The 21,191-nt window shown below is 37.2% G+C and overlaps 1 protein-coding gene across 6 annotated transcripts in view; it reads left to right on the top strand.

Annotated features, from left to right (window-relative positions):
* Positions 1–21,191, top strand: part of GALNT11 (polypeptide N-acetylgalactosaminyltransferase 11) — a 50,979-nt gene that overhangs the window by 20,738 nt on the left and 9,050 nt on the right. For 4 of the 6 annotated variants that reach the window (XM_055334752.1, XM_055334749.1, XM_055334751.1 and 1 more), the window contains exons 2-7: positions 131–463; positions 7,809–7,932; positions 9,282–9,448; positions 11,675–11,800; positions 15,311–15,560; positions 20,791–20,908. In XM_055334752.1, coding sequence (XP_055190727.1) covers positions 169–463; positions 7,809–7,932; positions 9,282–9,448; positions 11,675–11,800; positions 15,311–15,560; positions 20,791–20,908 — 1,080 coding nt within the window. In that variant the 5' untranslated portion in view covers positions 131–168. The remainder of the gene's footprint in view (positions 1–130; positions 464–7,808; positions 7,933–9,281; positions 9,449–11,674; positions 11,801–15,310; positions 15,561–20,790; positions 20,909–21,191) is intronic. The other 2 variants (XR_008665636.1, XM_055334753.1) reach the window with 2 other exon arrangements.

Here is a 21,191-nt window from a genome sequence, read left to right as displayed (position 1 = left end):
ATGGTATGCCTAGGGGTCCTAAATAAGTAGTTGAGAAGTTCTACGTGGTTGTTTGGAAAACAGTGACTATGAACTTGGTGGATGATTTACAAGTATCCTGAAGGGTCTAACAGATGTCCTTCTCTTTCAGGAGATTGAAGATGGCCCTTCAGCTATGCTAGGTCTATAATGGGAAGTGTCACAGTTCGATATTTCTGTTATGGATGCCTTTTTACATCTGCAACCTGGACCGTTTTGCTTTTTATTTATTTCAACTTCAGTGAAGTGACTCAGCCACTTAAGAATGTGCCCGTCAAGGGGTCCGGACCCCATGGACCATTTCCCAAAAAATTCTATCCCCGTTTCACTCGAGGCCCAAGTCGAGTATTAGAGTCACAGTTCAAAGTAAACAGAATTGATGATACGATACATAATCATGTTGAAGATCCAGAAAAAGGCAACATAAAATTCTCTTCTGAATTGGGTAAGTGTATTAGACTTCTGGCAGGATGTCAGAGTATTTATTTAATCATTGGAAGTTTAAATTCAGTTATTCTTTAACTCACATGTTGCTCAGGGGATTAGAAATGGATCATTTTCCCCCTCTAATTTATTTTATTGTTAATGAACTAAGGTTCTAGGATTTTGCAGACTCAGTAGGGGGATATATTCTCATTTATCCACTTCTGACTTTAATATTTTATGAGGACTTGGGATCCCTGGGTGGCGCAGCGGTTTGGCGCCTGCCTTTGGCCCAGGGCGCGATCCTGGAGACCCGGGATCGAGTCCCGCGTCGGGCTCCCGGTGCATGGAGCCTGCTTCTCCATCTGCCTGTGTCTCTGCCTCTCTCTCCTTCTCTCTCTGTGACTGTCATAAATAAAAAAAAAAATATATATATATATTTTATGAGGACTTGAGAGAAAGTAATAAGGTCCAGAATGGGGGGCGGGGGGGGGAGAAAGAAAGAAAATGCAAGCTATGGAGGAGGATTTTGTTAGCATTATTTATTAAGGGAAAGAAATGGTCAAAGTGTAACTTGACTATATACAACATATTTTGAAAGGCAGAGTTAATTAAAACAACATGAACTATTAGGTTTAGAGGTAAGCTGAAATTGTATCTCATAAGATTTCTACTTATAAGAATCATTAAGATGCTGGAGTACATTATATATAGGAGTTTATATAATCTTGTATAAAAGGGAAACTTCTTCAAAAATTATATTCTGTTCAATTTGGAAGCAAGAATCTACTGTATATGATTTTTGCATGCTATAATTCTAGAATCTTGGTTTTAGCAAATTTTATTTTAAGGGATAAATGAGCCATTTTGGTTATCTTTAAAACTTAAAAAAAGGGGATCCTTGGGTGGCACAGCGGTTTGGCGCCTGCCTTTGGCCCAGGGCGCGATCCTGGAGACCCGGGATCGGGTCCCACGTCGGGCTCCCTGCATGGAGCCTGCTTCTCCCTCTGCCTGTGTCTCTGCCTCTCTCTCTCTCTCTGTGACTATCATGAATAAATAAATAAAATCTTTAAAAAAAAAAAAACACTTAAAAAAAAGGAAGAACTTTAATCTGGTGCTAGAAATCTCAAATAATAAGTAATTTAGGAGTAAAAGTAAGGGATTTTAAGACACTGAAAGATCCACAGAATATAAAGGAAATGGTAAAACTTTTTTCATTTGATCATAGTTTCAAAGAAATAAAATCAGTTTCTAGAACTTAATGATTTTCTAATACATGGAGTTGAAAATATTTAAAATTATTTGAGGAAATAGAAACTAACACCTCAGTATTTATAAGATATACCTTCTAATCTTTTTTCAAACTGCGATTTAGACATTTTAAAAGCATTAATAGGAAAATTTCTGGCTTCTTTTTAGTCATAGTTTGGTAAAAAACTTCTATAAAGAATAACATTGAGTTTACTGTTTTGATTGAACCTTATATTTGCCTTTGAAAGAAATAGAAAATTGTAGATGTTCAAAGTGTGACAAACTCCAATTGTTGAGTTGAAAACCTAAATGCTTTATAACAGATACACAAACCTATTATAGCTAATAAATGAATTCAGCTAAGTTGTAGGGCACAAGATCACACAAAAACCAGTTGTATTTCTGTACATTAGCAATAGTCTGAAAATAAAGCTAAGAACAGTTTCATTTATAGTAGTATCAAAAGGAATAAAATACTTAGGAATAAACAAAGATGTGAGGCTTGAATACTGGAAACTACAAAACTGCTGAAAGAAGTAGAAGTAGACCTAAATAAATGGAACAACATGTTAGGTTCATGGATTGGAATACTAAATACTGTTAGGGTGACAGTACTACCCAAAGCAATCCATAGATTCAGGGCAAACCTTATCAAAATCCCAGTGGCCTTTGTTGAAAAGATACAAAGCCTGATTCTAAAATTAATGTGAAATTGCAAGGGGCACTGAATAACCAAAGCAATCTAGGAAAAATACAAAGTTGGAGGGCTCACACTTCCTAGTTTCAAAACTTTCTACAAAGCTGCAATAATCAAAACAGTGTGATAATGCCTAAAGACAGATATATAGATCAGTGGGTAAACTGAGAGTCCGGAAATAACCCCACAACATTTCTGGCCACTTGATTTTCAAACAATGTGCCAAACCTATTTTAATGGAGGAAAATAGTCTCTTCAAATGCTTTTGGGACAAATTAGATAGCCACATGCAGAGAAATGAAGTTAGAACCCTATATCATATGTAAAAATTAACTCAAAATGAATTAAAGACCTAAATATAAGCGCTAAGACCATAAAAGCCTTGAATGAATCCCAGAGATCAATCTTCATGACCTTGGGTTTGGCAGTAATTTCTTACATGACACCAAAAGTATAAGTAATGAGAAAAAAAATAAACTGGACATCATTGAAATTAAAAACTTTTGTACATTGTACATCAAAGAAGACAATCAAGAAAGTGAAAACGACAAGCCACAGGATGGGAGAAAATGTTTGCATATCCTGTCTCTCATGCGGATCTGTTACCCAGAATATATAAAGAACTCTTACAGCTCAACAATAAAAAGACAAATAGCCCAATTTAAAAATGGGCAAAGGGGATCCCTGGGTGGCTCAGCGGTTTGGCGCCTACCTTTGGCCCAGGGTGCAATCCTGGAGTTCCGGGATCGAGTCCCGCATCAGGCTCCTGGCATGGAGCCTGCTTCTCCCTCCTCCTGTCTCTCTCTCTGTGTGTGCATCTATCATAAATAAATAAATCTTTTAAAAAAATAAAAAAATAAAAATGGGCAAAGAATTTGATAGACATTTCTCCAAATACAAATAAGCACATAAGATGTTCAACATAGTTACTACAGAAATGTAAATCAGAACCACAATGAGATGCTATTTCATACTCTCTAGGATGGTTATAATTTTTAAAAAGGAAAATCACAAGTGTTGGCCAGGACACAGAGAAATTGGAAACTTCATACATTGCGGCTATGTATGTAAAATGTAGCAACTATGGAAAACGGTTTGGTGGTTCCTCAATAAGTTAAACTTAGAATTACCATATGGCCCAGCAATTCCAGTCCTGGGTTTATACCCAAAAGAATTGCAGACAGATGTTCAAACAAAAATTTATACACAGATGTTCAAAGCACTATTCTCAATGAACAGAGGTGGCGAGAACCCAACTGTCCAGTTGATGAAAAGGACAGACAAAATGTTTATTCAGGTACAGAAAGGAATGAAGTCTGACAGAAGGAGAAGCCTTGAAAACATTACTATAAGTGAAAGAAGCAAGACATAAAAGGTCAAATACAGTGTGATTTCATTTATATGAAATGCAGGCAGATGTATGGAGAATAGAAGCATATTAGTGGTTAGGGGGCTGGGGTGGGAGGAGGGCGGGAGGCTTGCTTTAACGGGTACAGGGTTTCATTTTGGGGTGGTGTGAATACCTGCAACTATGTGTGCTGGCTGTGCCACATTGCAAGTGTAGTCAGTGTCACTGAGGGTGAACTGTATGTTATATCCATTTTTACCACAGTGATAAAAGATGAAAAACCTACTCAACTTCTATGATGAGAACTTAATTTAGAAGGAATTAATATAAATCAATATAGTAATAGTTAAAAGTATGGTTATTGCTGAATAGGGCATTATCATTAAATAGGGAAAAGAATCTGTAAAGTACATTTTAGAAAGATGATCAACAATAAATTTAAAATTAAAAATAGGTTTTCTAATTTAATCCATAGTTAATTATAAAAGAACTTGAAATAGCTCCTTTGAGGGATGCCTGAGTACTGTGTTTTTCTTATCCGTAGTTTACACAGCCAAACAACAGGCAAATGCCTGTGCTGGTATGGGGAGTTGTTTCATAGCTTATCATTTTCTAAAGTAGGGTCAAATAAACTTTTACATGAAGCTGGCAAGAGCTTCCAAGTACTAGTTAATTGAATCACTTTGCTTTTTGATTCTGTTGCTTATATTGTGTTCAAATGCAGTATTAAAATTGCTGTGGTCATACTGAAAAATACTTTTTAAATTAAAAAAATAGATCCTCTGGCATGCTAGTTAATTGGCTGTGATTTTTTATATGAGCAGGGGAGGGACAAAAGCTAAAGTGATTTTCCTCCCAGTTGTATTGAGATAAAATTGACATTGTATTGGTTTAAGGTATACGTCATACTGACTTCATATAAGTATATATTGCAAAATGATTACTACACTAAGTTTAGTCAACGTCAATCACTTCACATAGTTAAAAATGTTTTTTTCTTGTGATGAGAACTTTTAAGATGTGAGAGTAGCCACTTTCAAATAACTAGAAGTTCTATCTTTTAACCAGTCTTTACCCAGTCTGCACCTCCCCCCCACCTCACCTCTGGCAACCATGTCTGTTCTCTGTCTCTAGGAGTTCCCGTTTTTTAGATTCCACATTTTTTAAAAAATCATACAGCATTACAGTATTTGTCTTTCTCTATTTCATTTAGCATAATGCCCTCAAGGTCCATCCATGTTGTCACAAATGCCGGATTTCTCTTCTTTAATGGGTGGTGTGGGTGTACCACATTTTATTTATTTACTCCCCTATAGATGGACATAAAGTGATGTTTTAATATGGAATAATTTTTCATCAAGAGATATGTATTAGAAAATAATCCTTACAGTATCAGTATGAACTAGTCCTTTGATTTATTGAATCAAGGAGTAAGTATTTATTGAAAATCTATTTGTGCAAGGCACTGTCCTAGGTGTTGGGTATCAAGCAATTTTTATTTTATGTTTTTTACATGCTCACAAAGTCTCTGCTTTCATCGAGTTTGCATCCTCTTATAAAATGCTAGTAGAGCTTTTTTCTTTCATATTTAAAAAAGGATGTATTCACACACCAAAAAACCCAGATAATCCAAATTACGAATGGGCAGAAGGTATGAACAGACATTTCTCCAAAGAAGACCTCCAGATGGCCATAAAGACCCATAAAAAGATGCTCAATATCACTCATCATCAGGGAAATGCAAATCAAAACCACAATGAGCTAGCACCTCACACCTGTCAAAATGGCTAAAAACAACACAAGAAACAAGTGTTGGTGAGCATGTGGAGAAAAGGAACTCTCATGCACTGTTGGTGAGAATACATACTGGTGCAGTCACTCTGGAAAACAATATGGAAGTTTCTCAAAAAATTAAAAGTAGAATTACCGGGATGCCTGGGTGGCTCAACAGTTGAATATCTGCCTTTGGCTCGGCATAATCCCCGAGTGCCAGGATTGAGTCCCACATTGGGCTTCCTACATGGAGCCTACTTCTCCCTCTGCCTATGTCTCTGCCTCTCTCTTTCTGTGTCTCTCATGAATAAATTAATACAATCTTTTTGAAAATAAATAATAAGAATTACCATGATTCAGTCACTGTATTACAAAAACACTAAATTGAAAAGATGTGTACCCATGTTTATTGCAGTATTATAGCTGAATTATAGAAGCATCCTGAGTATTCATTGATAGATGAATGAATAAAGAAGTGTGTGTGTATAGAGACACACACACTGGAATATTACTCAGCCATAATAAAAAAGAATAAAATCTTGCCATTTGCAACAAATAGATGGATCTAGAGGATATAATGCTAAATGAAATAAGTCAGAGAAAGATGAATACCATATGATTTCATTTGTGTGTGGAATTTAAGAAGCAAAAAAAGACAACAAGAAACACTCTTAATGAGAACTAACTGGAGTTGTCAGGAGGTGGGTGGGGGATGGGTGAAATAGGTATAGGGGATGAAGAGTATATTTATTATTATGATGAGCACTGCATATAGCATAGAATTAACATGTTAACTAGTGACAGTTAAAATGTCAGCACAATTCTGTCAATTATTGACAAAGATTGAAAGTAATCTTCAGGTAATTGAGAATCACTGTTTAGGGTACCTAAATATATGGAAAACACTGTGTAACAGAAGCAAAACATGTAATTCTGTTTTCGTTTTTAGCCAGTAAGAACAGTATGCAGGGCCACCAAATACTTTAAAGTTTGTAGGGATCCCTGGGTGGCTTTGGCAGTTTACCACCTGCCTTCAGCCCAGGGCGTGATCCTGGGCTCCCTGCATGGAGCCTGCTTCTCCCTCTGCCTGTGTCTCTGCCTCTCTCTCTGTGTGTCTCTCATGAATAAATAAACTCTTAAAAAAAAAAGTTTGGGGATCCCTGGGTGGCGCAGCGGTTTGGCGCCTGCCTTTGGCCCAGGGCGCGATCCTGGAGACCCGGGATCGAATCCCACATTGGGCTCCCGGTGCATGGAGCCTGCTTCTCCCTCTGCCTGTGTCTCTGCCTCTCTCTCTCTCTCTCTGTGACTATCCTAAGTAAATAAAAAAAAAAAAATTATAAAAAAAAAGTTTGTAGAGGTCTATTAATAATAAAAATATTTCATTAAAAAAAAAAAAAGATGTGCTCCAGCTTTAAAAGCTCATAGAAAAAACATATTAAAAGGTAGCGTTTCCCAAAGTGGATCTTGGGACTCTCTAGTCATCTGTGGTCAAATTGTGGAGGCAGTGCATCCTGTATCCCATCCCATCTCCTCACACCTGGGTATCTATAAAGCAGTCAACATTATTAGAGGATTAGGATTGTCCTGCCATTCAAAACAAAAAACCTGTTTGACTTTCAAAATCCATTGTTTCCCTGAATTGTTTGACTTTGAAATCCTTTTTTCTTTTTAACATGTGTTACTGTCCGGTGGAATTAGATTTCTGTGACTAGACTTTGGGAAATGCTGGTACAAGGGAATCATTCTGTGAGGAGAGGTTAAAGGTTTGATACGAGAAAGAGCGAAAAAGAGATCTTGTCCTCTATGTAAAGGTAAGGTTTCTGAATGTTAGAGCAGGATGTTACAGTGATTTTGATGGGATCTCTGAGGGAATTTCTTGACTGTGAAGCTGATTAAAGTCTGGAATCAGAGACTTTTTATAGAAAGGTTTATCAATAATCTTTTTAGGAGAAAGGTTCCTGTAAAAACTTGCCTGTTATTGGGATCTGTTGAGATCCCCGTGGGTTTTATGATCTGTTGCTTTTATGGAAAAATCATCAAGTCTTTTTTTTCTGGTTATATGTAAGAATGAGCAGGTATCATTTATGGTTAAGGTGTACCTATTTTTTGAGCTAGACTGAGAACAATTTGATTCTCTTCAGTTTACTTTTTTGAAAATGGAGACAAGCTAGTTTTGAGAGACATGGCTATTTGGTTATAAGAAGTTAAAGTGAGGATTTTCTTAGGATTATAATATCAACAATAACTGTAGCAATCCTTTCCAGATTTAATATACTGACTAACACCAATCGTTTGCAGGTATGATTTTTAATGAACGTGATCAGGAGTTGAGAGACTTGGGCTATCAGAAACATGCCTTCAATATGCTTATCAGTAACCGCTTGGGCTACCACAGAGATGTGCCGGACACAAGGAATGCTGCGTACGTTTCTCATTAGTTTATGCTACTGCGTTTTAATGACACAGCACTTTTAATAGCAGTATATAAGTCTTGATGGCGTTAATATTTTGCAGTGGGCTTCATTATTCAGGATACTAGAAAACTTAAGACAGATTTTCCACTCCCGTTACACTTAAGGCTTGAGATTATACTAGCAAAGTTCTAGAGCTTGCTCTGTTTCTTTTGAAATTTAAAATCGTAGTGAAAGGCAAGAGGTATTAATGGCATGTAGTTAGATAACTTTCTCAGTATAAATTTGTTTTATTATTTATTTATTTATTTTTGATAAATTTGTTTTAAATGTTTATTGTATTTGTGACAAAGGAATGAAAAATCCGTGAAGAATTTTACTTAACTCACTTTTGTCTTCATCATTTTTGTTGTTTCAAAGGCTTTTCACTCATATGGTTGGTTATTCAGTCATTCCACAGACCTTTTTGAGCGCCTTTATTTTCTAGAACATTGTATTAGGTCTTGGAAATAAGTGGAGTAAGACATATTCCCTGGGATCACGGGACTTAAGGTATAGCAGGGGGGATAGATAAGGGAATAGGTAATTGCAGTAGCACAAGCATGAGGGCTGTGGTAGGAACTGTGAAGTGGGGATCTCGAAAGTGGAGTGGTCAGGGAAGTCCTCCTAGAGGGTGATGGTGGAGCAGTGCACAAGGGACATCTCCTGTGCATAGGGAACAGATCAAGGCATGGAAAGGTGTGGAAACCATTTGCTGTGGCTGTAATGGAGGAACACCAGGAGACTGGAGGCCCAGATGTTGGAATGCTCTGTATGCCATGCAAAAGAACATGGAACTCTGGGTTTTATTCTTTAAGTTAGTGATTTTTTTATTGTTTTTCATCACATAGTTGCTGGATAGAAGCTCTTCCATGATCTTGATTTATGTCCTAGTTTACTCAAATATTTTTCTATTATTGGGTAAGAAATGACATTTTCAAATACAAAGTTTTATATCTCTGTTAGTTCCTTTTGAATGTTCGTTGAAAGGTGAAGCTGAACATTGGCTTATGAATACTGCATTAAAAGTTATTAGTGGTTTCATACAAATAACACAGGTTTATGTAACCTTTACCAAAAAATTTTAAAAAGTCATTTTTTAAATGTTGATCTAACATCCTCAGATAGCAGGTATTGGAGAGAGAAATTATTGTAAAACTCTTGAGTATGACACCACAGTGTATTCTTAAATGCTTTTTAAGAAATTTTTGTTATAATGTAGTAAAGAGGCTGAACAAGAGGCAGTTTAAATGTTTAGAATAATGATCTGAAACATTTGAGCCTTTTAAGATGTTGCATTTTGCCATATGTGTCTTCACAGATGTAGAGACAAGTCTTACCCTGCAGACCTGCCAGTCGCTAGTGTTGTTATCTGTTTCTACAACGAAGCCTTGTCTGCCTTGCTCCGTACTGTGCACAGTGTTCTAGACCGCACGCCAGCCCAGCTCCTTCATGAAATCATCCTTGTGGATGATGACAGTGACTTTGGTAAGGGATGTCATAGTTGATATTGTAGGATCTGGACTGTTGATCACGGTAGGATTAGTATCAACAGAGCTGACTACTCACATGTATGGTGGGTAGGACGCTGGTCCACACAGTTGCAGTGGAGTCGGCGGCAAGTACTTACCTGTTTGTTGATTAGAGATAGGTTTGAGGAAACAGCATTATCTTTGTAATCTTTTTATAGACTATTTAAATTTGGCCCCTGAAATTTTTCCTCTGGCTTACCTTTTTTAAAAAATTCTTTTATTTCAAAACAACTATAGATTAGTAACAGTGAGTTACAAAAGAGGTCCCGTGATCCCTTCACCCAGTTTCCTCCATTGGTATATCTAACATAGTTACAATGCAACATCAAAACCAGGAACTTGACATCAGTACAGTCTTTGTGTACAGTTCTGTGTCATGTTATCCTGTGTGTACATTCCTGTAACCACACAAATCTGACTCGTGCTACCTTTTCATATTCACATCTACCTCCCTGACCCACTCGCTCCCTGATCCCCTGCAAATTCTGTCTCTGTGATTTTGTTTCTTTCTCTGTGATTTTGTTATTTTAAGAATGGTTACATAAATAGAGTCATAATATGTGACCTTTCGACACTAGCTTTTTCTCTCAGTGTAATGCCTTGGGCTTATATTTCTCTGATAGGTCTGTTATACCTACTATCTCCAGATAAAAGTGGATTGCATTGTGATAGCCCTTAGATGATCTCTGAATGCCAGTGTTTTATGATTCAGTACATATGTTATACACTTTTAAAAAATTTATTATTGAAGTATAATCGACATACAGCATTATATTTTTTTTAGTTGTACAGCATATTGTTTCAGCAGTTCTGTATGTTACTTAGTGCTTATTACCACATCTATCACCATACCGTGTTACCACGATTTTATTGAACTGTATACTCTCTGCTATACTTTTTCATCTCTGTGACTTGTTTTATAACTGGAAATTTGTACTTCTTTCTTCGATTCAGCATGGACTTCCAGAGAACAGTTTCACGTACTCACAGGATGGAAGGCTCTTTATTTATGCTGCTTATTCAGCTCGCAACTACCTTGAAAGATAGGTGGTATCCTCATTTTATGGAGGAGGAAATATTAAATAATTTGCTTGAGGTCTCATAGCTGTTAAGTGGTAGAGTTGAAATTAGACCCCTGGTCCACATAGCTCTAAGCCTTCTGCTCTTTTCATTAAGGCAAGGTGCAGAAGTACATTAATGAATTGTATGCATGATACATTGTAGTATGCCAGTTACATATTTTCCATTACTCAAGACTTTATTAGCATCTCTTATCAACAACAGAATTAGTCTACCAGTTAAATATATAAAGCAAGAAAATGTACCCTGGTACCCTGAGCTCAATGGGAACAGAATGCTTAAATCTTGGCAAGTACTGAAATAACACAAGAGAAAATTTAGAAGGGTTAATAGAAAACAAAACTTAATTTCAAAAATGAATGATTAAAAAACCAAGATTGTGAGTCTGGATAAAGTAAAAGATTGACCAAGTGCTAACTTGTAGAATTTATGGTGTTGAAATTTTTTTAATCTGTATTTGTTTCTCAGTTTGTAGCTGTTTAAAATTGAAAATTCACAATAACTTAACCATGGTTTATTTACTAACAATGAAAAGAATTATATCCTCTTTGTAGTTATGAAATTTAAAGTTAAACAAACTAGAATTTATAAAAAAATAATTTAGTGCCCTTGGAAGGTGCTACATTATAAAAGGACATATTTACTGTTGTTACTGTATAATTCTTGGTAGGGGCAATAGAAGTTGTTTCAATTATTCTGAAACAGAGTCATAATAAATTACTTTGAAACAAAAGACAAACTTCATTTTTTTTGGTTTTAAATCTGATTTTATATGCAGTCAACTGTGAACATTCACTGAAGATACTCATTTCAAACATACTTTATGCAAAAGCATTATGCTAGTTGCTGTGGAAATATGAGTAAGTCTGTAAGGTTAGTATTTTTCTTGGCTAGTGTTTCAACTCTTACTCTTGATTTCTTTGCTTTTTCTTCCTTCAAGATAAGCTACAATATTTTTAAAAAAATAATAAAACAGAAGATTCTATAATATTTACTTGATAATTTGTTGTTGCAAGTACCAGATAGAATCTTGGAGTAGCTATAAAAAAAAAGTCTTTGTATATATCTCCTGTGGTTTTATTATGGGACTCTTTGTTTTCAGATGATTTGAAAGGAGAACTAGAGGAGTATGTCCAAAAATACCTCCCTGGAAAAATTAAAGTAATAAGAAACACAAAACGTGAGGGATTGATTCGAGGAAGGATGATTGGAGCAGCCCACGCAACAGGTATAACTTCTACTACCCTTCTCAGTGGGTGTTGAGTGATGAAGGTTTTGTCCTTGGAGCCTTTCCTGATTGTACAGCGATTTGTGAAAAGTGATGTCTTAAATAGGCATTGTCAGCAGGAGAGATGAGGCTTGTTCACTTTGGGAAGTTTCTTCAAAACTCCAACCCTGTTTTCCCAAAACACAGACTCCCAAGAAGGTGAGCTTTAGAGTCCAAGCTGATATGTTTTCATAGTGGCCCTTACTGCGAATTACTACTCACATAGGCTTTATATCTTGTTTACTTATGTAAGGAGATGAGAAAAACACAATGTAACTGAACTTCTGTAATTTTTAAAGTTTTTAATTACATTTTTTAAAAAGATTTATTTATTTGAGAGTGTGCTAGCTAGTGTGCAAGGGGAAGGGACAGAGGGAGAAGGGAGATAGAAAATCTCCAGCAGACTTCACACTGAGCATGGAGCCTGACGCGCAGGGCTCAATTCCACAACCCTGGGATCATGACCTGAGCTGAAATCAAGAGTCAGATGGACCCTCAAACAGCTGAACGAGGTGCTCAGCTATACAGGTGCCCCTATAATTTTTTTAATACAAAATCTAAAATATGTGTACCTAAACTCTTTGATTTGAATTATGCAAATAATTCTTAAGGACAGATACATACCCTTACCTGGTGATAATGCATCATGACTTTTGTTGGATAAATGGACATCATATTGAAAATTGATTTACAGGTGCACCTGGTTGGCTCAGTGAGTAGTGACTCTTGATCTCTGGGGTTGTAAGTTCAAGCCCCACACTGGGTGTGGAGATTACTTAAAAAATCTTTAAAAATAAATAAAATTAAAATTGATATATAAAACCATAAAGGTACTTTCTTTAAGATTCTCTCTCAGTCCTTCTGAGTCCATGAAAGGTAAAGTCTCCATTACTAATATATCTTTAAAACATTTTCAGCATGTACTCATCTCCCCTTTTAAAAAGAAAGAGTAGATACCAAATTTAGTCTTCTGCAGAAAATATGTCTGATCAGTCCTAAGTTACATTACATTGAATCCACTGTATATTTAAAGATTTTATTTGTTTATTCATGAGACACAGAGAGAGACAGACAGACAGACAGATAGGCAGAGGGAGAAGCAGGCTCCATGCAGGGAGCCTGATGTGGGACTTGATCCCAGGTCTCCAAGATCAGGCCCTGAGCTGTAGGCGGCACTAAACCACTGAGCCACCTGGGCTGCCTGTATTTCTTTTTTATGGTTACTTCTGTAAGGTTAGTGATCCTGATTTTCACTTATGATCTTGATAAAATTTTCCTTTTAAAATAAATTTATTTAAGTTAAATGAGTCAGTTTTAAAATATTAGGTATATAATATTGCAGGTAGTGTATGAATACAGCAAAAACAATTACGAAGGTAATTTGAGAATTCTAGAAGTTGGGGCAGGGGCTCAGAGTGACATTTCCCACCTTCCCTGTGTGCCCCTTGCATCAAGATGACCAACACAAGGGTTTATGGTGGCTGGCACTGCTCTCTCTACTACCCCTCCTGTATACGTGTTATCCTTCTTGCTGAGTATAGTTGAGACTTTATTTTTTAGACTTTCTTCCTCCTTTCTCTAAAAGCCACAGTGAACTGAAGTAATTCACAAGCATCCAGTTTACAGTCATATGTAGAAGGAATTCAAGGCTTATGATTTTTTTCTTTAAAATTCCAGTCAAGGGATCCCTGGGTGGCGCAGCAGTTTGGCGCCTGCCTTTGGCCCAGGGCGTGATTCTGGAGACCCCGGATCGAATCCCACGTCGGGCTCCCGGTGCATGGAGCCTGCTTCTCCCTCTGCCTATGTCTCTGCCTCTCTCTCTCTGTGTGTGTGTGTGACTATCATAAAATAAATAAAAATTAAAAAAAAAATAAAATTCCAGTCAAATAAGTACTTAATGATTTGGCTGATTTGAGATAAAATTGTGGGAAATGGCAAGATTACACCATTACAATACATTATTACCGAAAGTTTATGTTTTTCAGATAACAACAGTTATTTATTTTTTTTCTTTATGGTCTGTTGGTCCTTTTTCAGGTATAGTTTAGAGTCTGTCAGAAGTAAGCCGGTTTTGGGAAAGTCAGTCTCAGGCTCAGCATAAATAACCAGGCGTAATCTTACTTCATTTAGTTAAGTCAGAAAAAGTGACATTTTTAGAATTAAGAAAAGCTATGAATACATTTTCTCTTCAAAGGAACTTTGATTTAATTGGCTTCACATTGACTAGTCACAGGCTGGGCATTTTGCCTTTCTGTTATAAAGGACAGCTGGTAAGCTGTATGCTTTTTACATCCTCAGAGGTCATTTACGGGCATTGAGCTTACCTAATTGTCATCATGGAGAACTTTCTTGCCTGATGTATTTCTGCTATCCTGTTGAAGTAGGATGCTTCTTATTAAAGTAGGTGCTTTTAAGGAATTCATATAAAATCTATATTGATGCATTTTATGGATAAACCTTTAGAATAATAATAATGCTACTTGATGATAAGATTCTAAGTTTCTCAGTTACTAAGAATAACCATGAAGTTATTAAAGAAATTTGGAATTGTCAAAGAAACCTGCACTCCTCCTCACATTTATCAAAAGGGATTAAAAATGCAGGATAAAATCATTAATGATTTTTATTTTACTGGCTAGAAGAAAAGATATCCCATTGGCTCATGATAACTGCTACAGCCAACCGGGTTGGAGAATTAGGAAGGAAAAGTGGAAGATACAAGAAGAAATGAGCAATGTCACAGTTGAATAGTGACTTCAGAAGAGAAGGGAACCCATGTCACAGACATGGTGAAAGCAGTACATGCTTCTCTCACTCCTGAAAGAATTGCTGTGTTGTGGCAATGATCAATAATATGGTCATGTTTCTGAGTCACCAGTGAAAACAATTATGTTCTCTAGCCTCTGTTTACAAGGCAAGGAAATCTATCCTAAGTTTAGATTTTTTTTTTTTAAGTGAGGAGGGAGGGGCAGAGGGAGAAGATGAGACTCTCGAGCTGACTCCCTGCTGAGCACAGAGCCTGACTCAGAGCTCAATTCCCAACCCTGAGATCATGACCTGAGCTGAAACCAAGAGTCAGACACAATTTGATGCACTACCCAGGTGCCCCTAAATTTAGAAATGTTATGATTGCAATAAGTGTAATAAAAATATCTATATACAAGTGGCTGCTGTCTTTGTACCATACTCCGTACCTTTCTGTTCAAAGAACAGAATTATTCCTGTGAGACTTTTAATCTTTTCACTGAGGAGAATCAGTTTATTTGCACATGTTCCTCAATTGTAGCAGTATGCTTGAAGCAGAATTCCTGGCTAAATAACCTCTTCTCTTCCTGACTGGTGATTAGAGTAGTGGTTTAATTGTTGGGCTGGAAGGGTGGCAGATGTAATCACATCATCTGATTGAACTGGCAGCCGTACCTCAATTGAGTGCTGTGACGCTCTCAGGTCCTCTGTTGTTTGCCTCCTCAGGAGAAGTCCTCGTGTTCCTGGACAGCCACTGTGAAGTAAATGTGATGTGGCTGCAGCCCTTGCTGGCCGCCATCCAGGAGGACCAGCAGACCGTGGTGTGCCCCGTCATTGATATCATCAGTGCAGACACACTCGCATACAGCTCGTCCCCTGTCGTGCGGGGAGGTTTCAACTGGGGGCTACACTTCAAGTGGGATCTCGTTCCCCTTTCTGAGCTGGGAGGACCAGAAGGAGCTACTGCACCAATAAAGTGAGATTTCTCCTTGATTTGAAAAATTCCTATCGAAGTACTTGCAAAGGGAAAAAATATTTAACGAGAATCCCTTCTTTGCAAGGAGAAGTATTGGCTTAATTTGTCCATTAGAAATTCTTGAATGCTTTTTTTAAAAAGAATATTTATTTATTCATGAGAGACACACAGAGAGGGAGGCAGAGACACAGGCAGAAGGAGAAGCAGGCTCCATGCAGGGAGCCCGATGTGGAACTCAATCCTGGGTCTCCAGGATCACGCCCCACACTGAAGGCAGGTGCTAAACTGCTGAGCCAGCCAGGCGTCCCTTGAGTGCTTGCTTATTGAATTTTATATGCTGTGCCAACTCCTAAGGAAAGATTTGTGAATTAGGAATCATTCATGTTCTCAAGGATTTATCACTTAGGAAGGCAGGCAGATACAAACAGTATCCTGGGATAATTGTTGTGTAGGATATGGTAGGAGTGCCCCATGCGCTGTGGGTTTTTTTTTTTTTTTATGTTGATTATCATGGTTTATTGGATTTGCCATTTACTTGCCTTCAGCCCTTTGTTAGTATGAGTGATGCCCTGAAGAATATTTGCTAAATAAGCCTTTTCTATGATTAGGATTTTTAGGATGGATTTCTGCTAGTATAGTTAGTTACAAGTCACAGTGTAGGAGTTACTCTCATTCGTATTCTCATTATTACAAATCTGTTTATATGGGTTTTTTTTTAATTTTTCATGTGGATTTCAGAGAGCTTTGTATTTCCTCTTTTTTAACATTCTTGGACCTACAGTTTTTTTTTTTAACTTGTGAAAAAAATAACATAAAAAGTGCACTTACATATATATGTATTATGCACACAATTTAAGTAATGGTTATAATATGAACACCTGTGCAGCTACCACCCCAGTCAAGACACAGCACCTAGACGCCCTCTATATGCCTGTTCTGGTCACAGCCCCTGCCCCTAGAGCTGTCGTTATCCTGACCCAGTGGTCGTTTCCTCACCTTCTTATAGTTTCACCCTCTCTCTATGTGTATCTAAACAATATAGTTTAGTTTTTGCCTGTTCTTGGACTTCATTTAAAATGAAGCTATGGGACTCATTATCATTTTGTCTTCTTTTACTCAACATTGCTTAAAAAAATTCATCTATGTTAGAGTGTATGGCTCTGCTTCATACAGCAATGAAAGAGGATCATGTTCTATTACTAAATCAGAACTTATTTATCTAGCTTACTGTTGGTGGGGAGGTTGGGTGGTTTTCGGTTGTCTCTCTTTACTGTTGCACAGATGGTGCTGTTAGCAGCACTGTTATCCACAGCTTTACAAGAGGGACTGCCCAGTTGTAGGGCGTGCCTCTCTTTACCTTTAGGAGATTGGTTTTCCCAGCACCTGAGGTGGCTCCACAGCTGACCTGCGGGGACTTGCCAGCTCCCTCTCATCTGACCCACACTTGGAGGGGGCAAGTTCCAGGGGCCTGATGTGGTCTGCTGGGAGCGAGGCCATCTTCCGCACGCTTGGGCTTTGTGTGAGAGTCTGTTGCAGTTCCTGCTAAGTTCAGTATGTGAAGCTGAGTAGATCATAACCCACCCTCCCCTCTCTCAGGAAAGCCGGGCTGCATCTGGAGGACTGTCTATCTATGCTTCTGGTCTCTGCAGCCACACATCCTGTGATAGGAGGCAGACAGCAGCCACTCCATTTCGTCCTCTTGGACTGTCCCTGGTACTCTTTGTGGGAAGGTAAAGACGGTACCCAGGCTGCTGCTTGTTCTTAGTGTTAGTGCTCTTGCTGGGCATTGGTTTCTTTGTTTAATACTTTTAATAAACAAAACTTTGGATGAGGAGTGGCTGACACTCTGCTCCCTGTTCTCAGTCCTTCTCCCCAGAGGTTAATTCTTACCACTTTTTACTTTGGATCTTCTGTTCATTGCTTTCACTCTAGATGATGAACATATTCCTCTTCTCAATGTCAAACTGACTTTAGGTCCTTTCTGTGGGAAAAGTGAAGATTTTGCTCCTTTATGTCACTGCCTCCTGCTCTCTGGCCTGGCGGGGTAGTGCTGGTGTTTGTGTTACAGTATCACCTCCCTTTGGCACTTGGAGAAAGCTGCCCTTGGGCTGTGACAGTGCCCTGGGATGCCGTAGGACACTCCTCCTTGTGTTGCCCCTTCTCCTGATGCTTTTCCTCACTTTCCTCTAGTTTTTCTGTGAGCTCTCTGACTTTTATGGCATCAGGGTTGCTAACTTAAGTTGGATGTTTAGATTTTTAAATTTTTCATCCTTTTTCCTTTCCTAATACATGTATTCAAGGTGATAAACTTTCTTCTAATCATGCCTTTAGCTGCATAAATTACATATATTTTTTATATATTACATATAAACATAAATTACATTATGTTTTATTATTTATTTTAAAATGTTTTCATAGTGACAGCTTCTCTGTCTGACCCATAAGTTATTTAGCAGTACATTTATTATTTTTCAGACATCTGAGGATTTTATAATTACATATTCCTAGCTTAATTTTTTGTGGTCAAAAAATATTCTATATGATTTTAAATCTTTGAAAATTGGTGAGATTTGCTTTATGGTCAAGCACAGGATAATTTTTTAAGTGTTCCTGTGTGCCTGGAAAATCTGTATTTTCTGTGGTTGTTAAAAATGGGATTCTATTTCAATTCAGTCAGGTTTATTGTATTATTCAGATACTCCATACTTTTATTAATGCTTTTACAAAATTTGTGGAAGTGTAGTTGACATGTAGTATTATATTAGTTTCAAGTGCACAGCATAGCAATTCAGTTCTATACATTACACAATATATACTGTGATGGTTGTAGTTACACTTTTATTATTTTTTAATTTCCACGTTCTATCACTTATTAAATATGGTATATTAAAGTTTCCCACTACAATTGTGTATTTGTTTCTCCTTGTAGTTCTTTATATATTTTCTTTGTACGTTTTGAGGCTGTCGTCTGTCGTCATAGATATATGAAAATTTGGAATTACTAAATTAAATCTTCTTGTGAATTAAATCATTCTAGATTTTCAGAATAGTAAAACTTTTGCATTATAGTGACATTAATATGGCTGTCTAGCTTTGTCTTAATATTTTCATTGTATATAGCTTTCCTTTTGTTGTCAGCTTCTTATATTTAGCTGTGTCCCTAGCAAGGAGTATGTAGTTGCTTTTGTATTATGATTTGTTGTTAACCAGTGTGAAAAATTTCCTTTTAATTTAGTTAATTACATTGAATATTGTATTTTGTGCTTATGATAACAGTGGTACTATTTGCATTCTGTCCTTTGGTTTTTTTTCCCCCTCCTCTCTTGCTTTCTTTTGCTCTTGAGTTTGGATTTTTTTATTTTTCTGTTCCCAACTGCCAGCCCATTATTAGATGTTTCGCATTAAGACTGTTCTTGTAGTGATTTCCCTACAGAATACAACATTGCATCCTTGACTTACCAAAGTGCAACATAATTTGGTACTCCAGACAATGCAGGGATCTGAAGATGTTCATTCTCCAGTCCATCTCCCCTCAGATTATATTGAGGTGTGTGTGTGGTAACTCTACTGTAGACAGTTTTTTATGTGGCCTAATTATTATTTATTTAGGTTTACCCACATGTTTTCCCTTTTATGTTACTTTTTATTTTCTCCATATCTACAAACTTCCATCTAGGATTATTTTCATTCTAACTGAAGAAGACATTTTAAATGTATTTCCTTTGGCTGGACCTTCCAGTGATTACTTCTCTCCGGCTTTTTGTAAAATTATAAAATTTCACTATTACTTTGAAGTATAATTTTACTTGGTACCCGTTTCTCGGTTGGTAGGTGGATTCTCAGGACTTTGAAGGTTATTCGAGAACCATTGGGCTCTACTGTTTGTGGTGAGAAGCCAACAAGTCTTATTTTTGAAGGCAGCCTCTCTCATTGGCTGCTTTAATTCCTTCTTTGTCAGAGGTTTTTTCAGATACGCATAAGTTTGGTTTCTTTTTTGATCATATCTATTTACCTGCCAAATTCTGCATCTTGTCTTTTATCCTTTTTTTTTTTTTTCTAAACATTCTTTTTTTTTTTTTTTAATTTTTTTATTTATTTACGATAGTCATACAGAGAGAGAGAGAGAGAGAGAGAGGCAGAGACACAGGCAGAGGGAGAAGCAGGCTCCATGCACCGGGAGCCCGACGTGGGATTCGATCCCGGGTCTCCAGGATCGCGCCCCGGGCCAAAGGCAGGCACCAAACCGCTGCGCCACCCAGGGATCCCTTGTCTTTTATCCTTGCATATATTGAGCAGTTATTTTAAAGTCTCTGCCCAATAACTATATTATGTAAACCTCTCGTTTATTTGTTTTTTTCATGTGATTTATCTTCCTGATTGCCTGATTGTTTGTTTGCTTATTTACTTTTGTTTGGTGGCAGACACTGTCATGAAAAATTAGGGAAATATATTCTTACCTGACGTGGTGTTTTCTTCCTACAGAGAGGTTTTGCTTCACTTCTAGCAGACAGCTTGGGACACTAGAATCCACCATCACCTTAACTCAGTTTCAGGAAGTGAGACAGTTTCATGGAAGCTGAGCTTATGTCTCTTTGAGGGCCAGTCTTCATATTCTCTCACTAACAGTTTCTCAGTCTTGGCAATATTGACATTTTTGAGCCAGATACTTCTCTGTTTTGTGTGCTCTCTTGTGTATTTTAGAATATGTAGTAACATGCCTGGCTTCAGCCCATCAGTTGCTAGTAGAACCCTGCCCCTGCTCCCCCCCACCCAATTGCTGTGACAGCTAAAAATGTTTCCGAACATGAATGAAATATTTGGGGACAAAAATCATCATATTTGAGAGCTACTGGTTTTAGGTCAGAATTTGTCTGGTCTCCCCTTGGCAGGCTGTAGAATCCAAGTTTTTATCCCAGTTGGTCTGTGAGACTGTCAAAAAGGCATTAATTCATATCAGGTGTATGTCTAATAACGGTGTTATAATTTAAGAAGTACTTTTGATGCTTAGAAAAGTAGCCTTCATTTGGCAGATGTCTAGTATATCATTGGCAGTCTAGAAAATTCACTTATGTGGCCCAGCTCATTCCCTGATATTAGGTAAAATATATTTCATAACAGTTAATCTGGTTTTTATTAGTGATGTTCCAAAGGTGCACTGAATTTTTTTTAAAACAAAGACAGTAGATAACTGGCTGTATAGAATTGATACAGTAATTGTTTCCTTTTCTAGGTCACCTACAATGGCTGGAGGATTGTTTGCCATGAACAGACACTATTTCAATGAACTTGGACAGTATGACAGTGGCATGGATATCTGGGGAGGAGAAAATTTAGAAATATCATTTCGGGTAATTTTTTCATGTTTAATTAGTTCTGTGTAGTAGAATATAATTTTCATCTACAATATCATATTTTCTATAAATTCTCTTTATTTTTGTTAAATTGTTCTTGATGCCACTTCATCGTGATCTGTGATGTGGATAATTATCCATCAAAGTGTGGAAAGTATTTAAGCAGGCTTATTTTATAAGAATTTTAAAAAGGGGAGGTTGTAGTGAACGGTTGGTTATAATTTCAGATGTCTAAATATGCCATTTGAACTAGAGTTTGGTTCTTTGTCAGTTTATTAAT

Source organism: Nyctereutes procyonoides, unplaced genomic scaffold (assembly GCF_905146905.1).
Source record: "Nyctereutes procyonoides isolate TBG_1078 unplaced genomic scaffold, NYPRO_anot_genome, whole genome shotgun sequence".
Taxonomy (NCBI): domain Eukaryota; kingdom Metazoa; phylum Chordata; class Mammalia; order Carnivora; family Canidae; genus Nyctereutes; species Nyctereutes procyonoides.
This window is presented reverse-complemented; position numbering and strand designations above follow the sequence as displayed.